Genomic DNA, 26,796 nt, shown 5'->3' with positions numbered 1-26,796 from the left:
CCCATGCCCTCCCCCTCCCACATTTCTCTCGATGTCCCTGCTCTCAAATGTTGTGTTTGTGTCCTTCTCCCTCTCTCCCCATCTTGTCTGCCGCTCCTCTTATTTTTTGTTTAATGTGTCGGTTTGACTTTTTGTGTGATTAATGTTAGCTCTTTCATGAGCCTCGATCTTGTATTCAAAAAAAAAAAAAAAAATTACCAGGATCAAGGAATTTATTTCAATCAAGTTCAAGGATCAAGGAAATCTGAGAATTTATTTCAATGTTCTTTGTTTATTTACTTGTTTTAAAACCCGTGAATCAAAGTCGTTGATTCTGTTATATATTTATTGAAGAATAAATAATTCTGCTGTAAATTGTTCCTTTTTACCTCCGGCATGTATGTTTTCACCCCTGTCTATCTGTTTGGCTGTTTGGCTGTGAGCACGATATGTCAAAAAAGTTGAGGACGGATTCGGACGAAATTTGTTGGCTCGGTTGGGTGTGTGACGAGGATGAAATGGTGACACTTTGGTGAAGATCCGGACTCGGATCTGGATCTGAGAATTTTTCGTGATTGTTCACCATTGAGAGATGGGGCCAAAAACGATACAGAGCACAATATCTCAAAAAGTTACGGACGAATTTGGACGAAACATGGTGGATGAGTTGGTTAAGTAACAAGAACAAGCCGATTAGATTTTAGTTAAGGTCCAGATCCAAATCCTGCCTATCGGTGAGAGACAAAACGTAAACTCAGAGTAGATTGGTCTGATAGTAAACACTGGATGATTTGGTCTTCAAAAATCCCATTCTGACTGATAGTGTCCAAGTTATCAATAATAATCGTTGGTATAGCCTAAATGTTTTGGAAAAAAAAGTAGTTGTAAATTTGTCTTCGACCAATATCATAAATAGAAAGTTCTTGATTTGTTTTGTTACAAAAGCTTCAATTCAATGTTTTCATATGACGATGAGCTTGACTAATTTATGAATGGTGGCCATGTTTCGTGCTCTGGCATGAAACAAAAGTTTTCTTCCCCTCCACTGCCAAACTCTGGAACTCTTTTCTTTACCTTTTCATGTCTTTCCAAACACTTACATCCTTCCCCTCCATTATGACATCATAATTCGACAAGTACAAAACTTTATCTGATGAAGATCAAATTTCTTGAGTGTCATCTAGGGATAAATTGGTCGAGAAAAATATAATGATGACATCATCGGTCACATGGTTCGGCTGCCATCTTGGAAAACCCAAAAATATTTGCACCTCTATATCTCCGAAAATGCTGCACAAAAAAAATTGAGACATGGTTAATTGTAAAGAACCCTCCATGTGGAATAACATTCATATTTTAATGATGATGTCATATGTGCCTCCATTATGACGTCATAATTCGACAAGTACAAAACTTTATCTGATCAAGATGAAATTTCTTGAGCATCATCTAGGGATAAATTGGTTGAGAAAAAAATAATAATGACGTCATCGGTCACGTGGTTCGGCCGCCATATTTGTTTTCACACAAAAGCTTTAAAAACCGCTTTAAACACGTCCTGGTGAGGGTCTGCAATCTCTGATTGCTCTTTCTTGTTATTTACTTATTTTCTTTCTCATCTGGGCAAAAATTTCAGGCACTTTTCTAGCTATGAAGCTGATAGTTCGACACGACAGTGACCAAGTGATTTGACTATAAAGGGTATTTTTTATTTTTTTTGATTAATCAATTAATCAATTCCTTCTTTAACATTCTCGGTTAAATACTTAATTAATTTTCAAAATGTTACAGATTTGGATGAAGCAGTGCTTGTTTAGGTATGCTATTAGACAATTGATTAAGAAGTTAATTATTATACCATTCTTTTTTTTTTCTTTTCTGTTTTTTTTTATTATGCAATGAATCATTTAATTATTGCACAAAGTTTCCTTCCAAATCCGTCTCCATGTGCTGCACGGCGGCATTGCTGCCCTGGCAATGTCGCACGCTGGAGGATGTTACTTATTTATTTGACATCGGGTCGATGTACTTTGAATATAGCTCGACCTGTTTTATTATTTCTTTGGTCCATGCCAGAGCACTAAACATGGCCATCATTCATAAACTAGTCTAGCTTATCATCATATGGAAACATTGAATTGAAGCTTTTGTAACAAAACAAATCAAGAATTTTCTCTGCGTGATATTGGTCAAAGACAAATTTACAACTACTTTTTTACCAAAATATTTAGGCTGTACCAACGATTATTGGTATTAAACTTTGACACTTTATCAGTCAGAAGAGGGGTTTTTAAGACAAAAGTATCCAGTGTCTACTATCTGACCAATGTAATGGGTAATGTGTAACATCCAAGTTTGTGGAAGGCATTTATGGAGATCAGGTGAATAAAATAAGTCGTTCTTTTTGGGTTTTTTTTAATTAGTTCCTTCTCAAAACATTTTCAGACAGGGTCGTGTGGCTGCGGGTCTATCACTCAAGAAACTGGACAAGCTGCAGGTCCAACGTTGCAGTCGCTTGTGACCTTTGACATGAACTACACTTCACTGTAGTGACTTTTGCTAAAGCTCAATTTCTTTGTCAACATATGTTGATATTTAGCTGAAGTCAGAACATGATATGTATTTCTTTTTTGAAGCATTCCTTGCTTATTTTGGTTGGAAGATGGTGGGGGTAGGAGAAGGTTGGTGGTGGAGGAGGAAAGCTATATTAGTCAGGTTCACTATGTTTTTTCGTTCAAAATCATGGTAGATTAGCAAACCTATACATTTTTGGAAACGTTATTACATGGAAAATCTGAAAATCAATGTTTACATTTGCCAATTCCAACCAATTCGATTCGACCAATTCGACCAATCGACCAATTCCATTCGACCAATTCGACCATTCGACCAATCGCTTCGATCGACCATTCGACCAATTCGATCGATTCGATTCGATTCGATTCATCGAATTCGATTCGATCGACCATTCGACCAATTCGTTTTGCCAATCAATTTGACCGACCTTTGCTTGTGTGGAACGGACTGTGAAAACGATGCGGACTATATTGTCGGATACGACACACAGGACAGTGATGACGAACTCTAAATGGCATATTCTGTAATCGTGTATGTTTGATGCCATTGACTGCCTGTGTATATTTTGTCATTGACTGCCTGTGTAGATGTGAAGTTATACTGACTGCATGTGTATATATGATTTTGCTGACTGCCTGTGTATGTTTGGTGATATGAATTATTGTGACACATTTTGATGTTATTAACTGCCTGTACAAAATGATAACATGTATTTGATTATGCAACTTATCGCGAATATAAAGACAGTATTTTGCAATTCAAAACCTTTGATTCGTGTCTTACCATTCCCCACAGCACTAATTTGATACTTTCATTGGATTCCTTGTCCCTGAAAATATAGGTTTAGTATATTTTAAAAAGTTTTTAGGGTAATTAGAGGCAGAAATAGAACAAAATATGTATTTTACAGTGGCCATTTTGAAAATCCAAAATGGCCGCCATACAGGTATCTCTCCAAATGTAAACATTGATTTTTAGTTTCCTTTTGCTATAACCTTTCCAAAAATGTATAGGTTTGCTAATCTACCATGATTTTGAACGAAATATAATTTATTGACATAGTGATTCATAACCATATTATCTTCTATTTGCTGACTGTACTTGCTATGATGCAGGTATTTTCATACACGGCGGAGAAAGAGATCCGCACCGATGACCTGTGCCTGGACGTTTCACGGCTCAGTGGGCCCGTCCTTATGCTCAAATGCCATCACATGAAGGGTAACCAGCTTTGGGAATATGATCGGCAGGTGAGGGTTTTTTTTCTTTCTTTCTTTTTCTTCACATCATCCTGCAAATACACCTTTTGTCAGTTGGTGAGACTAATGACTTTAAACTTGTTATTAAGGTTTTATTATGCTTTGATGTGACAGTGAAAGCATGGTTATCTTTAAGGTTGTAGTACTGGTGAACAGGTGATTTTTTTTTTTTTTTTTTTTTAGCTGAACAGTTTCCTTATAGTCTTATAAACAAGAACCATGCTATTAGAGGTCATAGAGGTACCCCTAATTATTGTTATCTTTACACGCAATTTACAAGAAATATAATATTTTGCATGAAATTTGTTATAACTTTAAATTTGCATCATTCTTTTGGGCTGAAATTTGGACAGGATATTCAGAATATCACTTCCTTTAAAATGATGAAGGCTTTTGTTTATAGGAGTAGCCATTGTGGATTTATTGAAGGACAACCAAGTTTTATCTGGTAATTGGCATAATTAGCTAATTAGTGAACATTTGACATAATTTCACAAAATCCTCTCATCAGGTAGTAGAGTAACACATGTATAATACATGTACCAGGTTTTGTGTGAAAAGAATGATAGGTGACATAGAAGATAGAAGTAGAAATGTGTTCTTTGTTTTTCCTTGTTTTTTATTGACGGTCTAATTTATGCAAATTATATGCATGTAATATGACAAAGAAGCGTTGAAACTGGTCTAGTTAAAGCCAAGATTATATCTTTCAAGAAAAACTGAAAATTAGATATTAACTTGACTTTGTTTTTGTGTAAAGGCCTCTCAAAGGTACCTATGTAGTTTTCTCAATTTTTCACCAGCACTACACCCTTAAGATGAGTGATTTAAACTGCAATTTCACTGATTCATTACTCATATAAAAAAAAAAAAAAAAAAAAAAAACACCTTTAGAGGCCATTTTTCCCCGCAAGCGGGGAATACTCATATGAAGGACATTAATCGTCATCATCATCATCATCAATGTAACATACTCTTTAGAGGTTACAGGTGCTGCCAAAACAGTTCCTCAACATTATGTTGGGTGGTTTGCCATTACCTTCCCAGCAGTCAGGGAAGGAATTTGTACGAGTAATTTAGCCAGGTTGTGAGCAATAATTTATCTACTCTTCGCGAAGGACGCTTCGGGATCTTTAATGTTCTCCAACTAATGCTGGCAAACAGGATGTCCGGTTTAATGTCCATCTGAGGGACGGCCTCACCCAACCTTTTCTTCGTTGATGCGAAACACCTGGGTGACAGTTTATAGCTGGGTCGAGATGATCAAACCAAGGCTAGACAGCTCAGAGGTGTTTGGGAATCGGCAATCCTGCCAGTCCCATAAAAGACATTATAACACTTAATGCAAAATCAGTGGAAGGGGAATTCCTCAAAGCAAACTGAAGCATCCATCAAGCAATAGATGTGAAAAGGTGGCAAAAACAAGTGTTCCTTTATTTATCACAAACATGTCTTAATCAAATGGATAATCTTGAGCGCTATCAGGGTTTCAATCATTTAAACTCACTAAATTACTCAAAATAATCATGAACATAGAAAATAACATAAAATATTGCATCCATTTAATAATTCCTTCATTTCCACTGGTTGTGTGTGTGCGGCAATGTATTCTGGGAGAATCGCAAGAGCTCAGATCATTGTATTTTTTTTTATTTTTAGCCACGTCGCAGACGCTGGTCATAGAGTGCCCTCTGCTGTTGTTGTTGTTGTTCTTCTTGTTCTTCTTCTGCTTCTTGTTCTTGCAGAGAAGACAAAACCTCAAAGCTCCACCCATTCTGGGAACCATAGCTCCACCCATTCTGGAAGAGGCTTCATATAAACAAATATCCACCATTTTATTAACTCGCATAGCTTTGAGGCCTGTTTTGTAGGCCCGTGGTGTCTTCCTCTCTCACACAGTTTTATTTCAAATCAAATTCGATATATCATATCATTTTTCACAGTCGCTGACATAGTTTTAGACTCGGTTGAAAAAAAACGGGAAGAATATCCAATGAAAGTTGCCCTTTATAGAACGAAATGAATTCTCAAAGGCCTGTAACTTCAAGTCCATTGAGATATATATTTTTTAAATCGCGGCATGGTCAGTCATACACCGCCCGAAATAACAGACGGGAAAATGCCGAGATATATATCTTTTGTTTAAATCGCGGCATGGTCAGTCATACACCGCCCGAAATAACAGACGGGAAAATGCCGAGATATATAAAAAATTCGTCCATTTGATGACAATCGTCACGATGAAATATTTAATTTATACGTCGTCACAATAATGTGGAGAGAGGAGCATAGCTTCGTTCACGTGTCGCCATACATGGGAAATTGCCGAGATTTTTTTTTTTTTAAATCGTGGCATGGTCAGTCATACACCGCCTGAAATAACAGGAAAATGCCGAGATATATTTAAAATTCGTCGCCACACACGGGAAATTGCCGAGATATATTTTCACTTTGCACAAAAATAACATCAAGTATTCGAATCAATAGGAATGTCCTGTGCCTATAACATCGACGTTATAGGCACAGCTGCATCTAGGCATTGTGTAACATCGACGCGGCTTTTGTTTTAATTAAAACTTTTTGTACTTGTTTTTATATACAGAGTCAAGGCTCGTGTAAGAGCTAACACATTACACACGAAAACATGCATGGACCCATAAAATATACAATAAATAAAGGGAGCGGGAGACAAGAGGGGGAGAGAGAGGAAAGCATACAAGCACAACAACAGTAGAGAACAAGGACGTCGGTAGATCTGTGGAAGGGAGAGGGCAGGGGCGGCGGGAGGGAAGGGGTACACGGTATAAAGTGAATGAACATTTTATGGAAAGATGCATTTTATGACATCTTGATGGATGAAAGCATGATTTTTGTTTCTTTAATTATCACATCATTCGACTACCTCACTCCTTCCCAGGCATCAAGTATCATCAGGTTAAATGGATGCCAAACACCAAAATTCAACCTTTAGTCTTAACTTCTTAACATCAAGTTTAACAATCCCACTCCTCCCTAAAGGTCTTTAAAACAGCTGTTCACCACCATCTCTTGTCTTCCCCCATCCAAAACCTTGATCTTTTCTCCCTCCGTTAATTCACCCCAGATACACTTTTTTGAAATTCCAACTTCTTTCCTGGAAGTCCGAGCAGTGTCCATGTGTTTAATACCTCTCCCATCGCCCCCCCCCCCCCTTCCCAAGCCTTCTCCCTCCCACAGATCTCCCGAATGTCCCTGCTCTCAAGTGTTGTACTTGTGTGCTTCCCTCTCTCTCCTCATCTTGTCTCCCGCTCCCTTTATCTTATGTTTTATGTGTCCGTTTGTCTTTTTGTGATTAATGTTAGCTCTTACACGAGCCCCGATCTTGTATACAAAAAAAAAAAAAAAAACACTTTTTCCCCAAATAGCCGGCAAATTCTTCACCTGTTTAAAGTCTACTCAGAATGGTGCATTGCACCTATCAACAATCTGATTGGCTAACACAAACGATGTTTGATGGCTCAACACACTCATGAGGGAGAGAGTGTTTCCTCTGCACATTTGTATGAATAAAGTTCCATATCTTGCTTCAGGATCCGTAAGACGGAAGTGTGCGAAAGTCAAGGTCAGACGGAGCTCTTGTGAGTGCATGCGAGAGGATCTCCTTGGACTTTGAGCGACAGATTGTCTCACTGCCTCTTTCTCCTCTGAACGTCGAGTCTTCTTTCCCTCTGATTTCTTAAGATTGTGAGCAGTGCCTTCTTTCTGGAACTTCTTTACTACTTGTTTATACATAATGTTGATCAGACAGTCACAAACAAAACACCAAAAAGAAACCAGAGCGACAAAGAACAAAGTAACTTTGTCAGATTTGCCAAACTGCTCTGTCAGCTGCGGCGGATTTCAGTTCGTCCGTATGCGGCCCAGTGTCGCTGCAGACAATATTGATCAACGTTAGGATCGGCTGACCAACTCTCCTTCCTGATGGCTTCCAAAGTAGGGCACTATTTGCTGCTTCTTCTTCATGCCGGAGGATATGACCCACCAATCTCAAACGCCTATTCCTCACAACATCAGAAATTTTTAGCAAATTACTATATAGTTCAATGTTTGTGACGTTGTCTTGCCAACGAATGTTGAGTGTTTTACGGAGGAGCTTGGTGTAGTTGCCATCGATTTTACGTGTCATGCTACGAGTCAGCGGCCACGACTCACACCCGAACAGTAAGATTGATTCAACTGTAGCTTTACAACACCGGATTTTGGTGCTTCGTTGCAGCGGGGTGCGCCAAACGTTCTCAAGCTTGTTTGCTGCTGCCGACGCCTGTTCAATGCGGCACCTGATGTCGTAGGCAGTGTTAGTATATGAGCGAAGGTATTTGAAGTCTTGAACTATCTCGAGCAGTTCAACATTTGCTGCCCTGAGAGTTTGTTGTTCATTCGGTCGACGATGTATGTGCATGTACTTTGTTTTTGAGGCATTGATCAGAAGACCGACTTTGCTATATCTTTGATTCTTGATAGGATGTCCTGTGCATCTTGTAGTGAATCAGCAGCGACAGCGATGCCATCAGTGTAGTCTAGGTTAGATAGTTACTGAGCAGGGTGTCTTCTGCTCATGCGGCGTTGCAGTGTGACGCCATGTTCCACCGTCAATGCGGTACGCCTCACATAGTCGAGCACCATAATGAATCAGAAAGGTTCACGAGTGTCACCTTGCAGCACTCCCGCAGTGACGTCAAATACCCGAGTTGGCCCATCAGGTGAGAGGACAACAGCAGGAGTGCAATTATACATCTCCTTGATGGCGTTTGTTATCTTAGGTGGTGTACCATAGGCACGTAGTATTTTGAACATGGTAGTATTTTGAACATGGCGCGTCTGTCTATTGAGTCAAACGCTTTTGTAAAGTCGATAAATAACAGCACAAGCTCCCTGTCCATCTTGCTGTTTCCTGCTTCTTCAAGCAGCCTTCGCAGGGCAAGAATCTGACCAGCCGTAGATCGGGTTTGTCTAAAGCCATTTTGGTTAAAGCAGAGCAGTGGGTCAATGGTTGGTCGAATGCGATTGAGCAACATTTTGTTGTAAATTTTGTCTGCGGTTTGTGTCAAGCTGATTCCACAATAGTTTGTGGGAAATGCCAAATTACCTTTCTTGTGAATGGGAACTATTCAAGCTTCACCCCATTGACTAGGGCGACCTCCATCAAATGTTCTGTTGCAGAAGTGTAACAATATAGGCTTCACATCAGGCAACTTCTTTACATTGTGAATAATACACTTCTTGCTGGGACAGTGGGACAGTCTCTCACGTTCAAAATTTTCCAATAAAGCCGCTGAGTCTTGATCGCACACTTCATCTCAAGGTACGACATCTGTGATCAAGACTTTGTCTCAAACCATTCTACCATTTTACAAGGGTCGGTACGAAAGTAATGCCTCCACTAAATATAATTACCTTGAAAAATACAAGGAATATGCAAAACACATTGTCTCCGCCAGTTGCAATGCCCTGTAATGAGCGCATCAGTCGACTCTTGTCTTCCTGTGGTTGCAGGCCACTGTGGTTGTCACTGTGGTGTCACTGTCACTGTGGTGTCACTGTGGTTGCAGGCCGACCATTTCGAGGCTTTTTGGTGATATCAGTTTCTCCACACTTGAAATGCTTTGCACAGCGGCTAACGGTGCTCACTTCAATAATAGAGTGAGGCACCATTCACATTCTTGAAATGGCTATCACTATCCACTGGAGGAACCTCTTCCGCATTAAGAAATTCAATAACTGTTCTCTGCTCTGTACGCACATCTAGTGCGCAGACATATCAAAAGTGTGGTGTGATGTTGTCACGTGACCGATCACAGTGCCGCTCAACTTAAAATGGGTGGGAGATAAAAACCTTTCTATGTGATCTTGCATAACTTTCTCATGACGCTTTGATTCTTCCTCTTCTTCTTGTCCCTTTATAAAGGGTGAGCTCCAAGTGTACCAAGCTTCTGCCCTGCTTGACCACAATACTCATCCACTTTTCCCTGTTCTCAGCCATCTCTTTCTACTCTCCCACCACCCCCACCCTACTGATATCCCTCCTCTCACAATCCTTCCATCTCAACCTCAGTCTACCTGTTTTCCTCCCACCTTCTCAACCTATCCGCTCTCTTTGCCATTCTATCTTCCCCCATCCGCACCAAATGCCCAGCCCATCTCAGCGGGCATTTCACCAATCTTTCTGTCAAGTTCATCTGCACACCAATCTCTTCCCTCAGTTCATCCATTCTCCTTCTATCCACCCTCTTCACTCCCACAATCCTCCTGACGCAGTTGGTCTCGCAAACCCTGCAGCCTTTGTTGTTGTCTCTCTTTCAGTGCTCCAATTTTGAGACTGTAAAGGTAGGCCTGTGTCACACAAGTCACTATAGATTTCCCTTTAAATCTTCTTGATATATTTTTGTCTGCCATTACACCCTCCACCTTCCTCCACGCATTCGCACCCACCTGAAACCTCCTCCTCATCTCTTCCTCTGACTTACCATCCACGGTCACTGTTCCCCCCAAATAATGAAACCTCTTTCCGTTTTACGAGCTGAAAAATGAGACGTTATTTTTAGACCTACCCTTGTAGCTTGTTGTGCTGTATCTAACATATTTACTGGAGACTAATGCAACTCGATGGGCACAATTTCCCAATTTCCTAGAAAATAACCTGAGAAAGAAATAATAATTACAATGAAAATTGTTCAACAGAGACACAATCAAAAGAGTACCAAACTTTTGAAACACCTTGAACCTATCTTAATAACTCAACAGATAGAAAAAAGTCTTGTGTATATAGTTTTTTTTTTTTTTGTTTTTTTTTTAAATACTGAATCGAGGCTCGTGAAAGAGCTGACATTTATTTCACAAACAAATCAACCAGACAAACAAAATATATAAAAAGAGGGAGCGGGAGACAAGATGGGGAGAGAAGGGGAAGCACACAAACACAACATTTGAGAGCAGGGAGATGTGTGGAAGGGAGGAGGCGTGGGAAGGGGGGGGGGGGGGGTGGGAGAAGTATAAAACACAAGGACACCAAGGACTTCCAGGACAGACTGTGAAGACTGTAAAGAATTCCAAAAGCAGAATAAAAGGAGGAGAAACGAATGCAGATGAACAGAAATCTTGCTTATTTATCTTGTTTCACATGACAAAAGTAGTTCATGTGTCAAGGCAGCAGGGAGAGTCCATCATCACACATCTACTATAAATGGATGAGGTGTGTGGGTGTGTGGGTGTGTGTGTGTGTGTGTGTGTGTGTGTGTGTGTGTGTGTGTGTGTGTGTGTGTGTGTGTGTGTGTGTTATACTTTTTGTGTCTATTAATTACATACATTCATACATGTGTACAATTGTGTGTGTGTGTGTGTGTGTGTGTGTGTGTGTGTGTGTGTGTGTGTGTGTGTGTGTGTGTGTGTGTGTGTTATACTTTTTGTGTCTATTAATTACATACATCAATTAGTTACGTATTATGTAGTATGTACTAGAGTCCCTGTATATAGAGAGTTGTGTCAACTCAAATTTGGACGCCATTTTGTGTCTAAGTGTGTCGGATTAGATATACATGTACATTCGCGATATGGGGTGATATATTCTAAACCTGCTAAAAAAAAATTTACTACACATATTTAGTCTTATTATTACATACAGGTGATATTTGTTTTGTCAAAAACTCAGCTATTGCCGTGAAAAAGAGCTGTGTGGTGATATTAAAAGTGGTATGGCAATGCATATTACAAGCCAACACTGCATATAAGAGCTAACATTATAAGTAAGACAAACCAATGCTGTCGTTCTCTGAATTTTAATAACTTTTAGAAAGGAGTGTGGGCATATCCAATATTTTTTAAAGGGTGCCGAGAGCAATTCCGGTGTAGGACTTCCAGCCGACATATAGTCTAACACACTTAAAACAAATTCTGTACGTGGTATTGCCATATTTCTATAGTGTACAACTTTAGTTTTATCGACATTTATATTCAATTTCCATTGTAATGATTTAACGAGCTGCAAGTCAGCTTCTGTCTCTGACATAAGGAAAACGTCATCGGCATCTAGTAAGATTGAAACGTTCATTTATTACTACACCCTTGCCCAGAACTCTGATGGATATTGCCTGATCGATTAATATGTTTCATAGCTGGCGACTTAATTAACACTTAATTTTCGACTGCTCCAAGCCGTAATTAAACAGAGAAAAAACTTTTAAAAATACCTGCAGTGTGCACGGTTCGTCTAGTCGAACAGATATGGAAAAGCACAGATAAGACGTCGTATTCACCATAACTTGTTTAATTTCACCAGGAACACGATGAGGCCAACACAGTAAACATTCAGTACGAAACTTGGTTCATACATTCAGTACAGAACATGATTCATACATTCAGACCGTAAGAAAACTCTGCCCGTAATACAACACTCTGACCAGACCAACACTTCATCCCACTACGTTCACTCCTCACAAGTGAAACTCATCACTACTCCGTTCACTCCTCACAAGTGAGACTCATCACTACTCCGTTCACTCCTCACAAGTGAGACTCATCACTACTCTGTTCACTCCTCACAAGTGAGACACCATCACTACTCCGTTCACTCCTCACAAGTGACTCATCACTGCTCCGTTCATTCCTCACAAGTGAGACTCATCACTACTCCGTTCACTCCTCACAAGTGAGACTCATCACTACTCCGTTCACTCCTCACAAGTGAGACTCATCACTACTCTGTTCACTCCTCACAAGTGAGACACCATCACTACTCCGTTCACTCCTCACAAGTGACTCAACACTGCTCCGTTCATTCCTCACAAGTGAGACTCATCACTACTCCGTTCACTCCTCACAAGTGAGACTCATCACTACTCCGTTCACTCCTCACAAGTGAAACTCAGAACTGGCAGAGTCTCGAGGAGTCGATCGCTTTCCAGCTCTTTCGTCTGACTTTCGCTTCCCAAATTTGTCTTCTGACTTTATCACTTGGAAATCTATACATCTTATATTTCCCAGATTGGTTTGAACAACCAAAAGCAGAACAACCAGTCATTTTGTTTGGCAATAAACAACATTCCCGTACCAGGCTGACGTTCACGCACGGTGAAGTTAGACACAAAATGGCGCCACGAAATCACGTGACCAGAAATCTCGGGTCAGCGCATGGCGCAACTCTCTTTATACAGGGACTCTAGTATGTACTATTGAAATGTACCTTTAACTCTTTAGACTGTTGACACCTCTTCGACCTTTGAATACCCTTTAAGATCATTAAGACCCCAAATACCTCTAAAGACCTAAAGGACCCAAAAGACCCAGATGACCCAAAAGTTCCCAAAGACCCAAAAGTCCCCGAGAACCCAAAAGACCCCAAAATCCCCGAGGGCCAAATATCCAGAGGACTCAAAAATCCCCGAGGACCCAAAATACCCAGATGACCCAAAAGTCCCCAAAGACCCAAAAGTCCCTGAGGGCCATAAGATCCAGATGACCCAAAAATCCCCGAGCACCCAAAAGAGGATCTAATTCAAACTTGGTACAGATATGTATAATGATGTAAAGATTAACTGATTAGATTTTGGGGTCCTGAGATCAAAAGTCAGAGATCATGTCAGGTAGAAATGTGATAACTTGAGAACAGCTGTATTATAATTATGAGAAGAAGTATTATAATGATGTAATAATGTGGGCAGAGGCATATCGGTCGACGTCATGATGTCGAAAAGTGTCATTCTAGTTTGAATATGGATCTTCCCAACTACAATCAGTTTTTGTGAACGGTTTCCTGATATTTTACACTCACATAAATTGGTCAAAATATCGTTAAAGTGAAGCAAGATCTGCTTATTGCTGCAGTGAATAAGGTTCCCATCAGTACATTACTCATCATCACAAAGCACCATTTGAACCCCGGTACCATCATTTTTCTGCATCGTCAGGCAACCGCTCCACTATGCAGATGCCTCCAACAGCCGCAAACTCCATTTATTAATTCCCATCAAAATTCCATGATTTATTCGTCCATGTCATGTGAAATCGAAAAAGTAATTTCTTCATTAGCTGGAACTCGAGGCTGACAAGCGGGGTGATTGAAAAGACAATACTTTTGAGGTCATTTAATTATTCACATGTTCACAACAATGAGTATATCTCCTTCGTATTAAAAGGAATCTCAACCTAAATATGTGAAAACTTCCAACGTCGAAGCAGACTTGCTGGAATAGAAACAACTAATGTGGAACAATTACACAGGTGTACCGAAATGTGACAAGTTGTCACCCATGCCAGGGGTTGTTTTTTTTATTACCTTTACCTGTCACAACCATCCTGGATGACACTTTTTTTTTTCTTTTTTTTTCTTTTTTTGTATACTGAATCGAGGCTCGTGAAAGAGCTAACATTTATTTCACAAACAAATCAACCAGACAAACAAAATATATAAAAAGAGGGAGCGGAAGACAAGATGGGGAGAGAAGGTTACTTCATTAGGAAGGAAGAAAGAGAAACTTTATATTTCTTACTGCGGTACTGCGGAAGAGGTTCCTCCAGTGGATATTCATCGGCTTTTAAAGAATGTGTATGGCGACACTACCATTGATGTCAGCAATGTTGATCCTATCACAAGCATTAATTTTCTTTCTTTTTTACCTGCAGTGAGATATTATGTGAAAGATGCTATTCGTGCGTTATTGCAATTTTACAAAATAATTACAATTGCCTATAAATCTACTAATTATAGAGCTATATAGCTAAATGTGGTATCAAAATTTCTGGAATAATGAGGCCTATGTTAAGAGTAAAATATACACTGCTGTGTAAAAGTTTGGGTGATTCCAATGATTTTCATACTTTAGGATAAATGCATCGAATTATAATCAGTGATGACAATCACATGTGTTTGTTATTGCAAATTAACAGATTTTATAAATGTCCGTGAAACAAACTGCTCATACTTAGGCAGTTAAGACCGAAAAATATGGCGTATCGTTCATTTTTTCAGGAAAGCACCAAATTTGGCACAGATGTAGTATGGACCTATACAATTGTTTTCCTGAAGGGCGCCCAAAAATTCAGAACCCCTGGTGGCCGCCATATTGAATTTCAACATGACCGCCCTCTGTGACCTAATTCCCTCAATAACTTCTATACTATGAGCGATAACACCACAGATCCAGTGTCTTACCCTATGTTTTCATGGTCTCTGAATCCAATGGGATCAATTGCATAAAGATTGGCATCCATCATATTTAATTTCAAGATGGCCACCATGGTGTTTCCATTTTCCTTGAATCTCTCATAGTATTTTAGGTAAAATTTCAATTCCAAGTGATACACATTGTTTTATTGGTCTCTGATAACAATGGAATGGTATTAATTAATCAAAGTTACACACAGTTGCAGTTTTAACTTAAAATATTGTGGGCACTTGAAAGGTGGAGGCTCTCGCACAGACGCGTAGTACTACGAGCACTGTTCATCGCAGTCACACAGTGATGTGCAGGGCAGATTTGCCCTGGAGCATTTACAGTTGCCTTTACAGGCCGACTTACAATGGCAGCTTGTAAGCTCTGAACATGCCTCCTGTATCAGTGGTATTGTGGTCCAAATTGGTGTCCAAGAAGTCCCTGTTTTCATCCAGCCCCAATCAGCTGGTGATGGAAGTTCTGGGTAGGGCACAAGTGCCTGACTCCATACGTGTCCAGCCTGAAAACATGCACGTTTTAGGTGTTGTTCGAAGGCGTCTGCTGTTGGGGGAATGTGATCAATTGTTCTTGCCTTCTTCGTGAACAAGTGTCGGCGCATGTCATTCACTGTCTTTATCTCGGTAGTCCGGTCATAGAGGATGGCAACATATCTTTCTATGCTCTGTAGTTCCATAGTAATAGCGTCCACAGATGGCCTATAAGCGAGAGCATGAAAGGTCTGCGTGATGCTGGGGTATGCCTCCCAAGCCTTCCAGGCTGTCTTTTTCCCAATTTGGGCAAAAAATGACATTGTGTCGCAGCCAGTGAAGGCATGAAATAATGGCAAAGACTCGGACTTCCTGTGGCCAAGGCCGGTGGCAATTTTATGGATGGCAAGGTAGCGGTAGATTTTACCAGTGCCAATGGCAATCCAGAGTTCCTCCACACCGTGTGACTGGTAGGTAAAGTAGTGTGCTATTGCCAAGACCACAATATCAGAATCTACAGTTCGAATCAATACCCGTTTTCTCCCCTTTTTCACGGCATCCAGGACATTTTTTTGAATTTTCTGAATTTTTGGGCGCCCCTCAGGAAAACAATTGTATAGGTCCATACTACATCTGTGCCAAATTTGGTGCTTTCCTGAAAAAATGAACGATGCTTCCTCTTAACTGCCTAACTATCAAGTAAATAACAAAAACACTGCCATTTTAAAGTATCGGTCAATACTTCGTGTGTCCGCCCTTTGCCCTCTTGAGTGCCATCACTCTTTTACCCATACTTCCAGGGAATATATTCCAGATCTAAATAATCAATACTGCTTGAGTGATTGTCATGTACCCAGTGTAACAGAATCTTTGCCACACATGTCTGCATCTGAGTTGAAATTGGAATGGAAGGCGTTGTCTAAAAAGCCATCAAAAGGAAAAGATTATGATTCTCTATCCGATCCATCAATGCCCAAAGCCTTCAAAACTTCCCTGTGCAATCAAACGTTTTTTTGAAAGAATATCCCCAAATCCCAGGCATTGAGTCTCAGAATTTCCTACAAACACTGCGGTGATTGTGGCAGTTTACTTTTCAAATGCTCATTCTGAGATTTTCAATATCAAATGGAAGTCAAAAAAAATAGCGAGAGTTGAATTTCCCACCCGAGTTAAAGGCTGTCTATGAAGGGTTCACCATGGAGTATGGCACAGGTAGCACACGTACCTATAAGCTGTCTCGTCAGGATTCAATTCCAGGTCTGACTTTTAGCTCAAATTGATGCATGACAGGCAAGACATTGCGTCATAGATTGCACCATGCCTCAGATGGATGTTAAGCTGGGGGCTTGTCTCATTGTATTAGTTGGTGGACATTAAAGATCTTCCTTTGTCTCACAAAGAGTAGGCGAGTTATCGCCAGAACCCTAAACAAATCAAAATTCAAGTTGGTTTGTGAAAGACTTGGGTCAAACACTTTCCATCAATGTGTAAATCATTAGGGCTGTTGTTGGAAAAAGTAGTAGTAGTGGTAGTCTTAGTAGGGATGTGCTGCAACAATTAACCATCCCTCAGATAGGTGTTACACTTGGGACACGTCTGCTTCCATTTTATTACCCTGCGCTCACGAAGCGAAAAGCAGGGTTAAGCATTCGGGTGTGTACGTGTCTGAATTTTTTAAAATTCATTTTCTCGGCAACCGTTGGTCCGATTGGCACGAAATTTTATCATAGGAGCGCCTCCGCCTGTGGATTTTTTTATTCATAATTATGTGTGTGTGTGTGTGTGTGTGTGTGTGTGTGTGTGTGTGTGTGTGTGTGTGTGTGTGTGTGTGTGTGTGTGTGTGTGTTCATTCGTTCACGCGCGCAACAGTTCCCCTGGAATTGGTGTATTTTACTGACTTGTAATACCCTCTCCCACCAGGTAGTGCTGTGCCATACATGATGTTTGATTGGGGTCCTTCTTGTCCCTCCGCCCCCTTTCGGCCCCCAGCCCATACCTCTGGGAGTAAGAAACATTTTAACCTCCCAAAACCCTACTGTGCACGCCCTGGTACAACCATCAGTTTTCACTTAATTCTAACCAATGGTTCAGGGGTGCATTGAAATCAAACAAACACAAGCTCGGAAAGCTAGAAAACATGTAAAAATCCAAAGCCCATCCACATGGACTTCTTCCATATGCTAAACCCGACGAGAACAGCTAAAAAAAATTGACGATTTAAGGCAACCTTGACCTTTTGATCTAAAAAAACCCCAATTGGGTTCTAGCTTTTCATTTGTGAACCAGTTGAATGACCCAATATGCAAATTCTTAATATTTCAAGTCATCATGAAAATGGATGATTCTATGTGTTGCTGACCTATGACCTTTTCATCTAAAAAAAAACAATCCGCTTCTAGCTTGGGATTGGTGAACCAATTGAGTGAACCAATATGCGCATTCTTAAAATATCAGTTCAATTGGATGAACATTAACAATTTTATGTGATGTTGACCTTTGACCTTTGGACCCAATTATTTTAATTTACCTTCTCCATGTTCTCAACATGAAGCTTTGTTGAAAATGTGATGACAAAAGCTCAAATGGCGAAGCAGCTACAGCCCGGGCAGACACACACAAGTGATTGAAAGACCCCGTCTCCAGCTGCTGTCACGTGGTGTGGGCCTTTGCGCGGTGCACGGGCGAGCAAATAAACCGAAACGGACATTTCTTCAATCGTAGTATGATATGTGAGGAGGTTTAAAAGTTCTCATCATGAAATCGATGCGAAACCTTTGCTTTGTACTTTAAGCCAAAAGCAATTGTAGCGCTTTGTGTGTATTAACTCTTTCCCATGCATGTGCATTTTACTTGTGCAAGAAAGTTTTTGGAGTACACAAGGCTTCAGATAAAGGCTTTAAAAGTTGAATCATGCCACTGTATTTGTTTCAAATTATGTATACGTTAAAATTAACACACCAAGGAAGGTGAGGTGGATACTTCGAGACCTGGGAGGACTCCTTTCCACCTTCTGAAACCCGCATATGGCGATAACATCCAACAACACGCACACAACACACATTCGTCATGCGGCGTTGATTGTAACATGTACGATATTTGTTTTCAGAAACGTTTCCCTGACTTGAAAACGTGACGGTGATATCGACTTTGAGCACAATAGCATCAAAGTGCAAGATGGTCACAAAAAGTAACCAGGGTCATCATTACCATGTTAGTTGTACATGTTGCCTGAGAAAAGTAATATTTCTATTAGGATCGGAACTTCATGCGAGTTGTTTAACTTTTTAGATTTAGTGAATACTTAGCTTGCATCAGGGCAAACTATCATGTTCACGATGAGGGGGGTTCAAGACCCGAAGAGGATTTTCAAGAGTCGTTCCTTTCTCACAACGTCATTAAAATATCTTCAAAACATTGAGGCACTTCTTCTTTTTTTAAGGAGCAATGCAAGCGGCAATCTCTTCCAAGGAATGTGTGCGAGTTTTCTACACTGAACAGCAGGACGGTGGAAAGAACGGTGGTATATCCTCAAGTGCCAGATCGCCATAGTGCATGTGCTTTGAAGATTCGGAGGTCATGACCCCCAATAGATGGGTACGCGTGTGGGGCATATGTTACCCAGCACGTCGAGTCCAAATCGTCCGTTTAACCGACGCACCCGTCACCATGAGGATGCAAAGGCCACGGAAACTGATCATCGCCACTATAAATCGGTAAGTCTGCATTGTGAAAAACCTTTTTAGAGTATGACTTCCAATGTGAATACCTGATGCCTTGTGGGGGGTTTTTTGTTGTTGTTTTTTTGGGGGGTGGGGGCACCTTGCTGTGTATTTCTTTTCCATGTGCTAAAAGCTGTGCAGTGTTTGTGGCTGTTTTGATACTACCTTCTGTGCAATGAAAATACATGAGCAGTTCATGCTCCATGCTGTGCAGTGCATGTGCACCTGTGGTTACTTACCCTTATTAATACCGAATAATAGATTTTTCCCTTTTTTCCTTTTTCCAGGATCTCGCGTTTGGCAGCTCACAGCATGTTCGCTCTGTGGATTCATCGGAGACATCGTACAGAGCATCCTATCAGGTTATCTGATCCTGTTTGTCATTACAAATCAGGGTCGTTCTGTGCGATGCCATGTGGGCTTCACAGATGCCAAAAGCCGAATAAGTTTCCTGTATTTACGAAGACTTAGAGTCCCTGCCTGTCATAGAATCCCTGCGCCACACAACGCTTAAGGCAAACAGTATTTGCCACTGAACACGGTTTTGAGCAATCTCCAGGAAGACCCTCGATGTCAGGTTGCTCCGTGTAAGGTCATGTTTCATAATCCTCTTCAAGGTCATTGGATGCCTGTCAGCTTTTCTTCATCCTTCTAGCTCCCAGACAGTCTGCGATGGCACACAACCTTTTTGGAAGGCAAAGAGAATGTCCAAGTCAATGCAACCGTCCTCGACCTATGATTGAACTCACATTCTGTTTTCTCATCTCTCTTGTCTTTTTAATTACTCAGATAATAATGCAAGTGAGTGCCAATGATGTTTCTTCAACATCTCCTATTGAAAACTGAGAATTTCCTTTGGCTTGTCTTCTTCAGCTGCCACTTTTCAGGTAGATATAATAGCGTCCATAGAACATTGCGTACACTTAGTTTGAGATCGACATGAAACTTCCTTGTTTTCCAAACGGTTGACAAAGTTCTGAAAGCCGTGATCGCTGTTCATAGACGTTCACAGACGTTGCATCAAAATTACTGCAAAACAAAGAAAAAGCCATGGCATTTGCCTCATTGCATTGCGTGCTGCACGAACACCATATTTAAAACTCACACAAAAATCCCAAAAGCCAAGGCAACCTTTTGATGAACACCAACACAAAGAGAATGGCACTCGATAGAGCGCATACCTCTGCCAGGTTGAGCAGTTTACATTTTGTATCCACTGATAGGCCGGATCCAGACCCGAACCAAAATCAAATCAGCTCGTTGTCACATAGTCATGGCCAAAAATATTGGCACCCTTGCACTTTTTTCAAATAATGCACCATATCTTCCAGAAAATTGTTTAAATTAAAAAATATTTTGGAATCCACAAATGTATTTATTTGGTTTGCAGTGAAACAAAACAAAAAAAAGCTTTTAAAAATTACTAAATCTTAGCTTATTCCACACAGAAATTCGACAATGAATGGCCTGGACAATATTATTGGCACTGTTCAGAATTTGTTCGAAATAATTAGATTTCAAGCAGGTGATTCTCCTTTACTTTGGAATTGAACTCACCTGTGGTGAGATGCAGGTACCTGCAATATAAAAATCACTCATTCAACGAGTTTGAATAGAGAAAAGGAGTCATTTTGCTGTTTTGTGTCACTGTGTGTACCGCAATGAGCATGAAGAAAGGAATGAAAACCAGAGAATTGTCTGAGAAGGTCAGACACAAGATTGTAGCCAAGAATGGACAATCTCAAGGTGACAAGTCCATCTCCAGAGACCTTGATGTTCCTGTGTCCACCGTACGCAATGTTATCAGGAAGTTTAAGGCCCATGGTACAGCAGCCAACCTCCCTGGACCTGGCCGCAACAGAAAACTTGATCGAAGATTAATGTGTTCGAATGGTGCAGAAAGCACCTCGATCAACTGCCAAACAGATTCAAGCTGACCTTCAGACACTAGGTACGACAGTTTGAACTCGCACCAGCCATCGCCAACTCAATGAAAGGGGGTTCTATGGAGGACCCCACTGCTGAGAGAGAGACATAAGAAAGCCCGACTGGAGTTTTCCAAAACACACCTGAACAAGCCAAAATCCTTCTGGGAGAATGTCATGTGGACGGATGAGACCAAATTAGAGTTTAATGGTGGTGTACATCATCTCTATGTTTACAGAAAACAAAATGAATCCTTCAAAGAAAAGAACACCTTCCCTACAGTTAAACATGGAGGAGGTTCAGTGATGTTTTGGGGTTGCTGTGCTGCCTCTGGCACTGGGTGCCTTGAATGTGTGCATGGTATCATGAAATCAGGAGATTACCAAGGCATGTTGGGGCACAATGGTCAACCCAGTGTCAGAAAGCTGGGTCTCCGTCGAAGGTCATGGGTCTTGCAGCAGGACAATGACCCCAAACACACTTCAAAAACCACCCAGGAATGGTTCAAGCCAAAATGCTGGACTGTTCTGAAGTGGCCAGAAATGAGTCCAGATCTAAATCCCATTGAACACCTGTGGGGAGATCTGAAAACAGCAGTTGGGAGAAGGCACCCTTCAAATCTGGGAGAACTGGAGCAGTTTGCACAAGAGAGTGGGACACTGGGACAAACTGCCAGTAGAGAGGTGTAGGAAGCTCATTCATGGCTATAGGAAGCACTTGACTGCAAATATTTTGTCCAAAGTCTGTGCTACCAAATATTAAGCCTGGGGTGTCAATAATTTTGTCAATCCCATTTCTTTTTATGTTCTGATTTTAAATGATATATTAAGCTCTGAATCAAAAACAAAGGTTCTGTGATATTAACAGTGAAATAAAGAATTGTGGAGACCAAATACTTTTGTCAATTTCAACTTATTTTTCGAGACAATTGTGAGTTATTTGAAAAAAGTGCAAGGGTGCCAATATTTTTGGCCATGACTGTACGCAACTCATCCACCAAGGTTTGTCATAATTCATCCAAAACGTTTTGAGATATCGTGCTATGTATAGTTTTGGCTCCATCTCTCAATTGTGAAGAATCACTTAGAAAATTCTCATATCTGGATCCTCACCAAAATCTAACCATTTTGTCCATGTCACACTCTCAACTTGTCTACCAGGTTTCGTCCAAATCCGTCCATAACTTTTGAGATATACTGCTCACAAACAGACAAACAGATAAGCAAACAACAAAGATGTCATGCAGAGCACAATACTTTCAAAAAAAATGCCATAGATGCATCTAATTTTCCATTTCATTAAGATTGAAATTGATGATCTTTATCAAAGCTCGGTTCAATTGGATGAAAATTGATGATTGTAGAAGTTTAACCTTGAGTTGACCTTTTGACCTCAAATAGTTGTTTTCCCAATTCTGTGATGCACTATGTAATTGCTGTTTAATTTTCAATAGGATTAAAAGTGAAGATTTTTCATATGAAAATTTATGGTTTTAGGAGTTTGAACTTGAGTTGACCTTTGACATTTTGACCTCAAATAATTGGTTTACCAATTCAATTACTCAATATACAAATGCTGTTCAACTTTCAAGTCAATCGGATGAAAAATATCAATTTTATAAATCTGACCTGAAGATGAGCTTTGACCGTAGAAAAATACAAGAGGTAGCAAGTTCATTGATACATTGATGGAAAGCAAACACCATGCCGTTTTCAAATCACTCATTATACTGCTTGTAATTTACATTTTCAATGTGTACTCCATATCTGTTCAAACAAGCTTTGATCCTGACAGAAATTCTCCACAACTCGTCTGCAAGCTGGAGTGGTAGCCTGACTGTAGTCCTCCACCTCTTGCTTCAGGACAGCCAGGGTTTGATGTTTGTTGGTGTAAACCTGACCTTTGGCAGCACCCTAAAAGAAAAATTGCAATGGATTCAAATTCCGGCTGTGGGGTGCACACTCATGCGTTGTGCCCAAGCTGATGCCACGGTTTGCAAACAGCTGGTGGAGCAAGTCGATGGTTTCATTTGCAGTGTGCGGCGGGGCACCGTCCTGCATGAACCATGCAAGTCTGAGTTGGTTTGGAGACGGTAGTTGATCGAGATCAGCAAGGACTTGACCTTTGGCAGCACCCTACAGGTTTGGAGACTGTAGTTGAGCGAGATCAGCAAGGACTTGACCTTTGGCAGCACCCTACAGGTTTGGAGACTGTAGTTGAGCGAAATCAGCATGGACTTGACCTTTGGCAGCACCCTACAGGTTTGGAGACGGTAGTTGAGCGAGATCAGCAAGGACTTGACCTTTGGCAGCACCCTACATGTTTGGAGACTGTAGTTGAGCGAAATCAGCAAGGACTTGACCTTTGGCAGCACCCTACATGTTTGGAGACGGTAGTTGAGCGAGATCAGCAAGGAATTGGCGTAAGACCTCGCGGTACCGCTCGCCGTTGACTGTCACCGGCTTACCGTTGACAACCTCAAACCAATACGGTCCCAGCATACCCCATCTGGCGTTCAAGGCACAGAGGCGAGTGTACTTGAGGCCCTTGAGAGACATCGGAGACACCTGCTCAGGACGCTCAGCACCCCAGAAGTTGTAGTTATTGTTGATAGTGAAGGAACTGCGCTCCAACGCGAGTCGAAAGAATTGACGCGACCAAAGACGGAATTCGTCCGAGTTGCTTTATTGAAACAAAACAGCTCAGGTATTCTGACAAGCCCGTTTATCGGGCAGCAATATATATACACATTTATGTCGGGAAGTTTGCCCGGCAAAAGCTATACCGGGCATGCCCGGGTATCAAGGGCGAGCCTTGGAAAGGCGAGTCTGGACCTGCCCGGGCGTGTTTGGCTGCGGCCTGGCAAGTCGAGGCTGGGCGTGCCCGGGCGCTCTGGACGAGCACTGGAAAGGTGATAGCAGGCATGCCCGGACGCTCTGGGCGAGCCCTGGAAAGGCGATAGCGGGCATGCCCGGACGCTCTGGGCGAGCCCTCGAAAGGCGAGAGCGGGCATGCCCGGGAAAGACGAGACCGGGCGTGCCCGGGAGGTTCGGGCGTGCCCGGGAACAGTGAGTCCGGCATGCCCGGGAGAGGCGCGTCTGGCCGTGTTCTGGCCGGTGCAAGGCGATTGTGTGCATCCAGCGGTAACCGCTACAATAGCACCATTCAAGTGGAAGCGTGCTTCATCGCTGAACCACAAGGCGTTGATCAAATTTGGGTACCTTTCCATTCGGTCACTGAACCATTCACACATTGGTACTCGTGTTGCCATGTCATTCAGAGTTATTTCATGCCTTCCAGATTTGACGTAGGGGTAGAGCTTGAGTTCCGAAGTGAGAATGTGCCACACAGATGAGGATGATATCGCCAGTTCTCAGGAACATCGACGGTGGGATTTCTTAGGACTTTCGATAGCAAAATCTCTCACAAGATCAATGTTCCCTTGGTCCTTGGTAACATTTGATGGGTGGCCACTGTTGCCTTTATTTTGATTTTTCACTTCCATTTGAATGGAAGTGCTCCACAAACTAATGAATGCTCCCATTGGAAGGTCCATTACAGGTGTGAACATTGTAATACTGACAGTATCGTCGGTGCACCTGCACGTAGGATTTTGTCTCAAACCACAAAGTCACGATTTTCACTTTTTGTTTCACTGTGAACACCATAGTTGACGTAGGGTCGTCCTGACAACTTATTAGAGATGGCCTACCACCACCACCACCACCACCACCACCACCACCATAACCTGCCTGAGAGAAGGGTATAGCATTAGAAACGACAGAGTATCAGGCTGCTCTCTAATAGTCCACCTTTTTGAAACACCCCGTATATTCAAGCTCATTTGTGTACAAACATGTTCGCTCCTACTCACATTTATTGTCTGGGGTAGGTTTGATTTTTACTTGTGTAAATAATAAATGACTGGCTTTGGCTTTCTTCATTAATTGCCTCCGCCACCAAAGGTGGATGGACGTTATTGACCAAGCCACTTCCTTTTCATGAACTTGTGACTCAGGTTTATTTTGTATTCACCTGGCAAGACATGTTCGGCACGTACACGGGAGTTTTATTTAATTTCGTCTATTTCTTCGAACGTTAAAGATTTGTGATTAGAAGACCAAAAATGCATGTGCATTGATCGTCTTTGGGAACTCCAAGGCCAAACATACGACCATTTGATCGTAGTCCAAAACAATATATTTTGAGCTCCTTTCTGCTCCTTTGAGCTTGAGACTGCTCCTTTCCTATGCCATCTCCAGACGCTGCATAACGTCATTGCCGGGCACCGAAGGGGGCCCGGAAATGACACATGCTGAAAGGGAGTACTCAGTTTTCATTAATTTTTTTAAGTTACAGACTGGGATGAAACGGTGGTGGTTTAGGCATTATATTAGCCAATTGATTAATTATTTAATTATTTAATGCTTATTATTTATTTATTTTCATTATTAATCATTTATTTTCTTTCTCATCTGGGCAATATCTCTGGCACCTTTTGAGCTAGAAAGCTAATATTTGGACACGACAGTGAACAAGTGATGTGGCTATAAAGCATATTTTTGATTTATTGATTAATCAATTAATTATTAAATTTTTTCGATTCATGACTTATTTAATTTTCAAAAAGTTACAGCTTCGGATGAAACACTGGTGGTTTAGCTATGCTATTATGCAATTTATTTTTTAAATGTTTTATGATTATTATTTGTTGATTTTAATTAAGCAATTAATTAATCAATCAATTATTGTACACCTCTCCCACCCAATGCAGTCTCTATGAGCTGCACGGCGGTATTGTCGGGCGCCGGAGGCACCTCGGCAATGCTGCGCTGTAGGATATTTATTTATTTGGCATGGGGGCGGTGGACTTTGAATGTATCTGTACTTGTTTCTCTTTTGTTTGCTTATGTTGTGCACTCACCTCTGAGCTATCTAGCCTGGGTTCACATCCTGGCCCAGCTATAAAATGTCATGATGATGTTTCACATGCAGGGTGAGGCATCGTAGTGTGTGTGCGCCATCCATCAGAGGGACGTTAAACAGGAGGGCCCCTGTGCCAGCACTGTTTGTTAGTGGACCTTAAAGATCCATCAGTTTTGTCTTTAGCATAGAGGAAACGAGTTGTCACCTGTACCATGACCCAATTTTAAATTGCTACCCCTTCAGGTGAGTACCTTGCCTTGGAATGGCGACCTGTCCAGGATTGGTTATAGCCGAGATACGTTTCTTGGCCACATTGCTTTAGAAACCTTTTGGAGAGAGAAGACAGGACAGACGCTTTGCCAAATGACCAATTTTGACCAATGCTCCACACTCCCCTTGCTTGTATGTATATATATATATTATATGTACCTGCTGGGGAAGTGTGAAGACCTAGAATGAGAAGAGGAATAGTGAGGAAATGTCTGAAAAAGAGTCGAACGTTCTCAATACCTGAGTTGGCCTGTTAGTGTTCCCATCTGAAGTCCGGGCCTCCATGATGAGAAGAACCCAGTTTCAAATCCCATGTATCATATTGTCTATTGTCTGCTGATGTCCTTGTAGTTGATCGTAAAAGCACACTGATGTTTACCAATGTCCGTGTCCTACATGCGATTTATGTACAAGCTCCCCTACGATGAGCCTGAGATTACTGAACATGTAAATGATTGTCATTTGGAGG

General features: G+C 41.2%; 1 protein-coding gene across 3 annotated transcripts in view; it reads left to right on the top strand.

Moving 5' to 3' along the window:
- LOC137431870 (polypeptide N-acetylgalactosaminyltransferase 1) overlaps positions 1-26,796 on the top strand; it is a 594,418-nt gene that overhangs the window by 533,334 nt on the left and 34,288 nt on the right. For 2 of the 3 annotated variants that reach the window (XM_068123662.2, XM_068123663.2), the window contains exon 11: positions 3,672-3,806. In XM_068123662.2, the coding sequence (XP_067979763.1) occupies positions 3,672-3,806 (135 nt within the window). Of the gene's footprint in view, positions 1-3,671; positions 3,807-18,037; positions 18,395-26,796 lie in introns of those variants that run through there. The other variant, XM_068123664.2, reaches the window with a different exon arrangement.

The sequence above is a fragment of the Myxine glutinosa genome, chromosome 7 (assembly GCF_964187855.1).
Source record: "Myxine glutinosa chromosome 7, kmMyxGlut1.1, whole genome shotgun sequence".
NCBI lineage: Eukaryota > Metazoa > Chordata > Myxini > Myxiniformes > Myxinidae > Myxine > Myxine glutinosa.
This window is presented reverse-complemented; position numbering and strand designations above follow the sequence as displayed.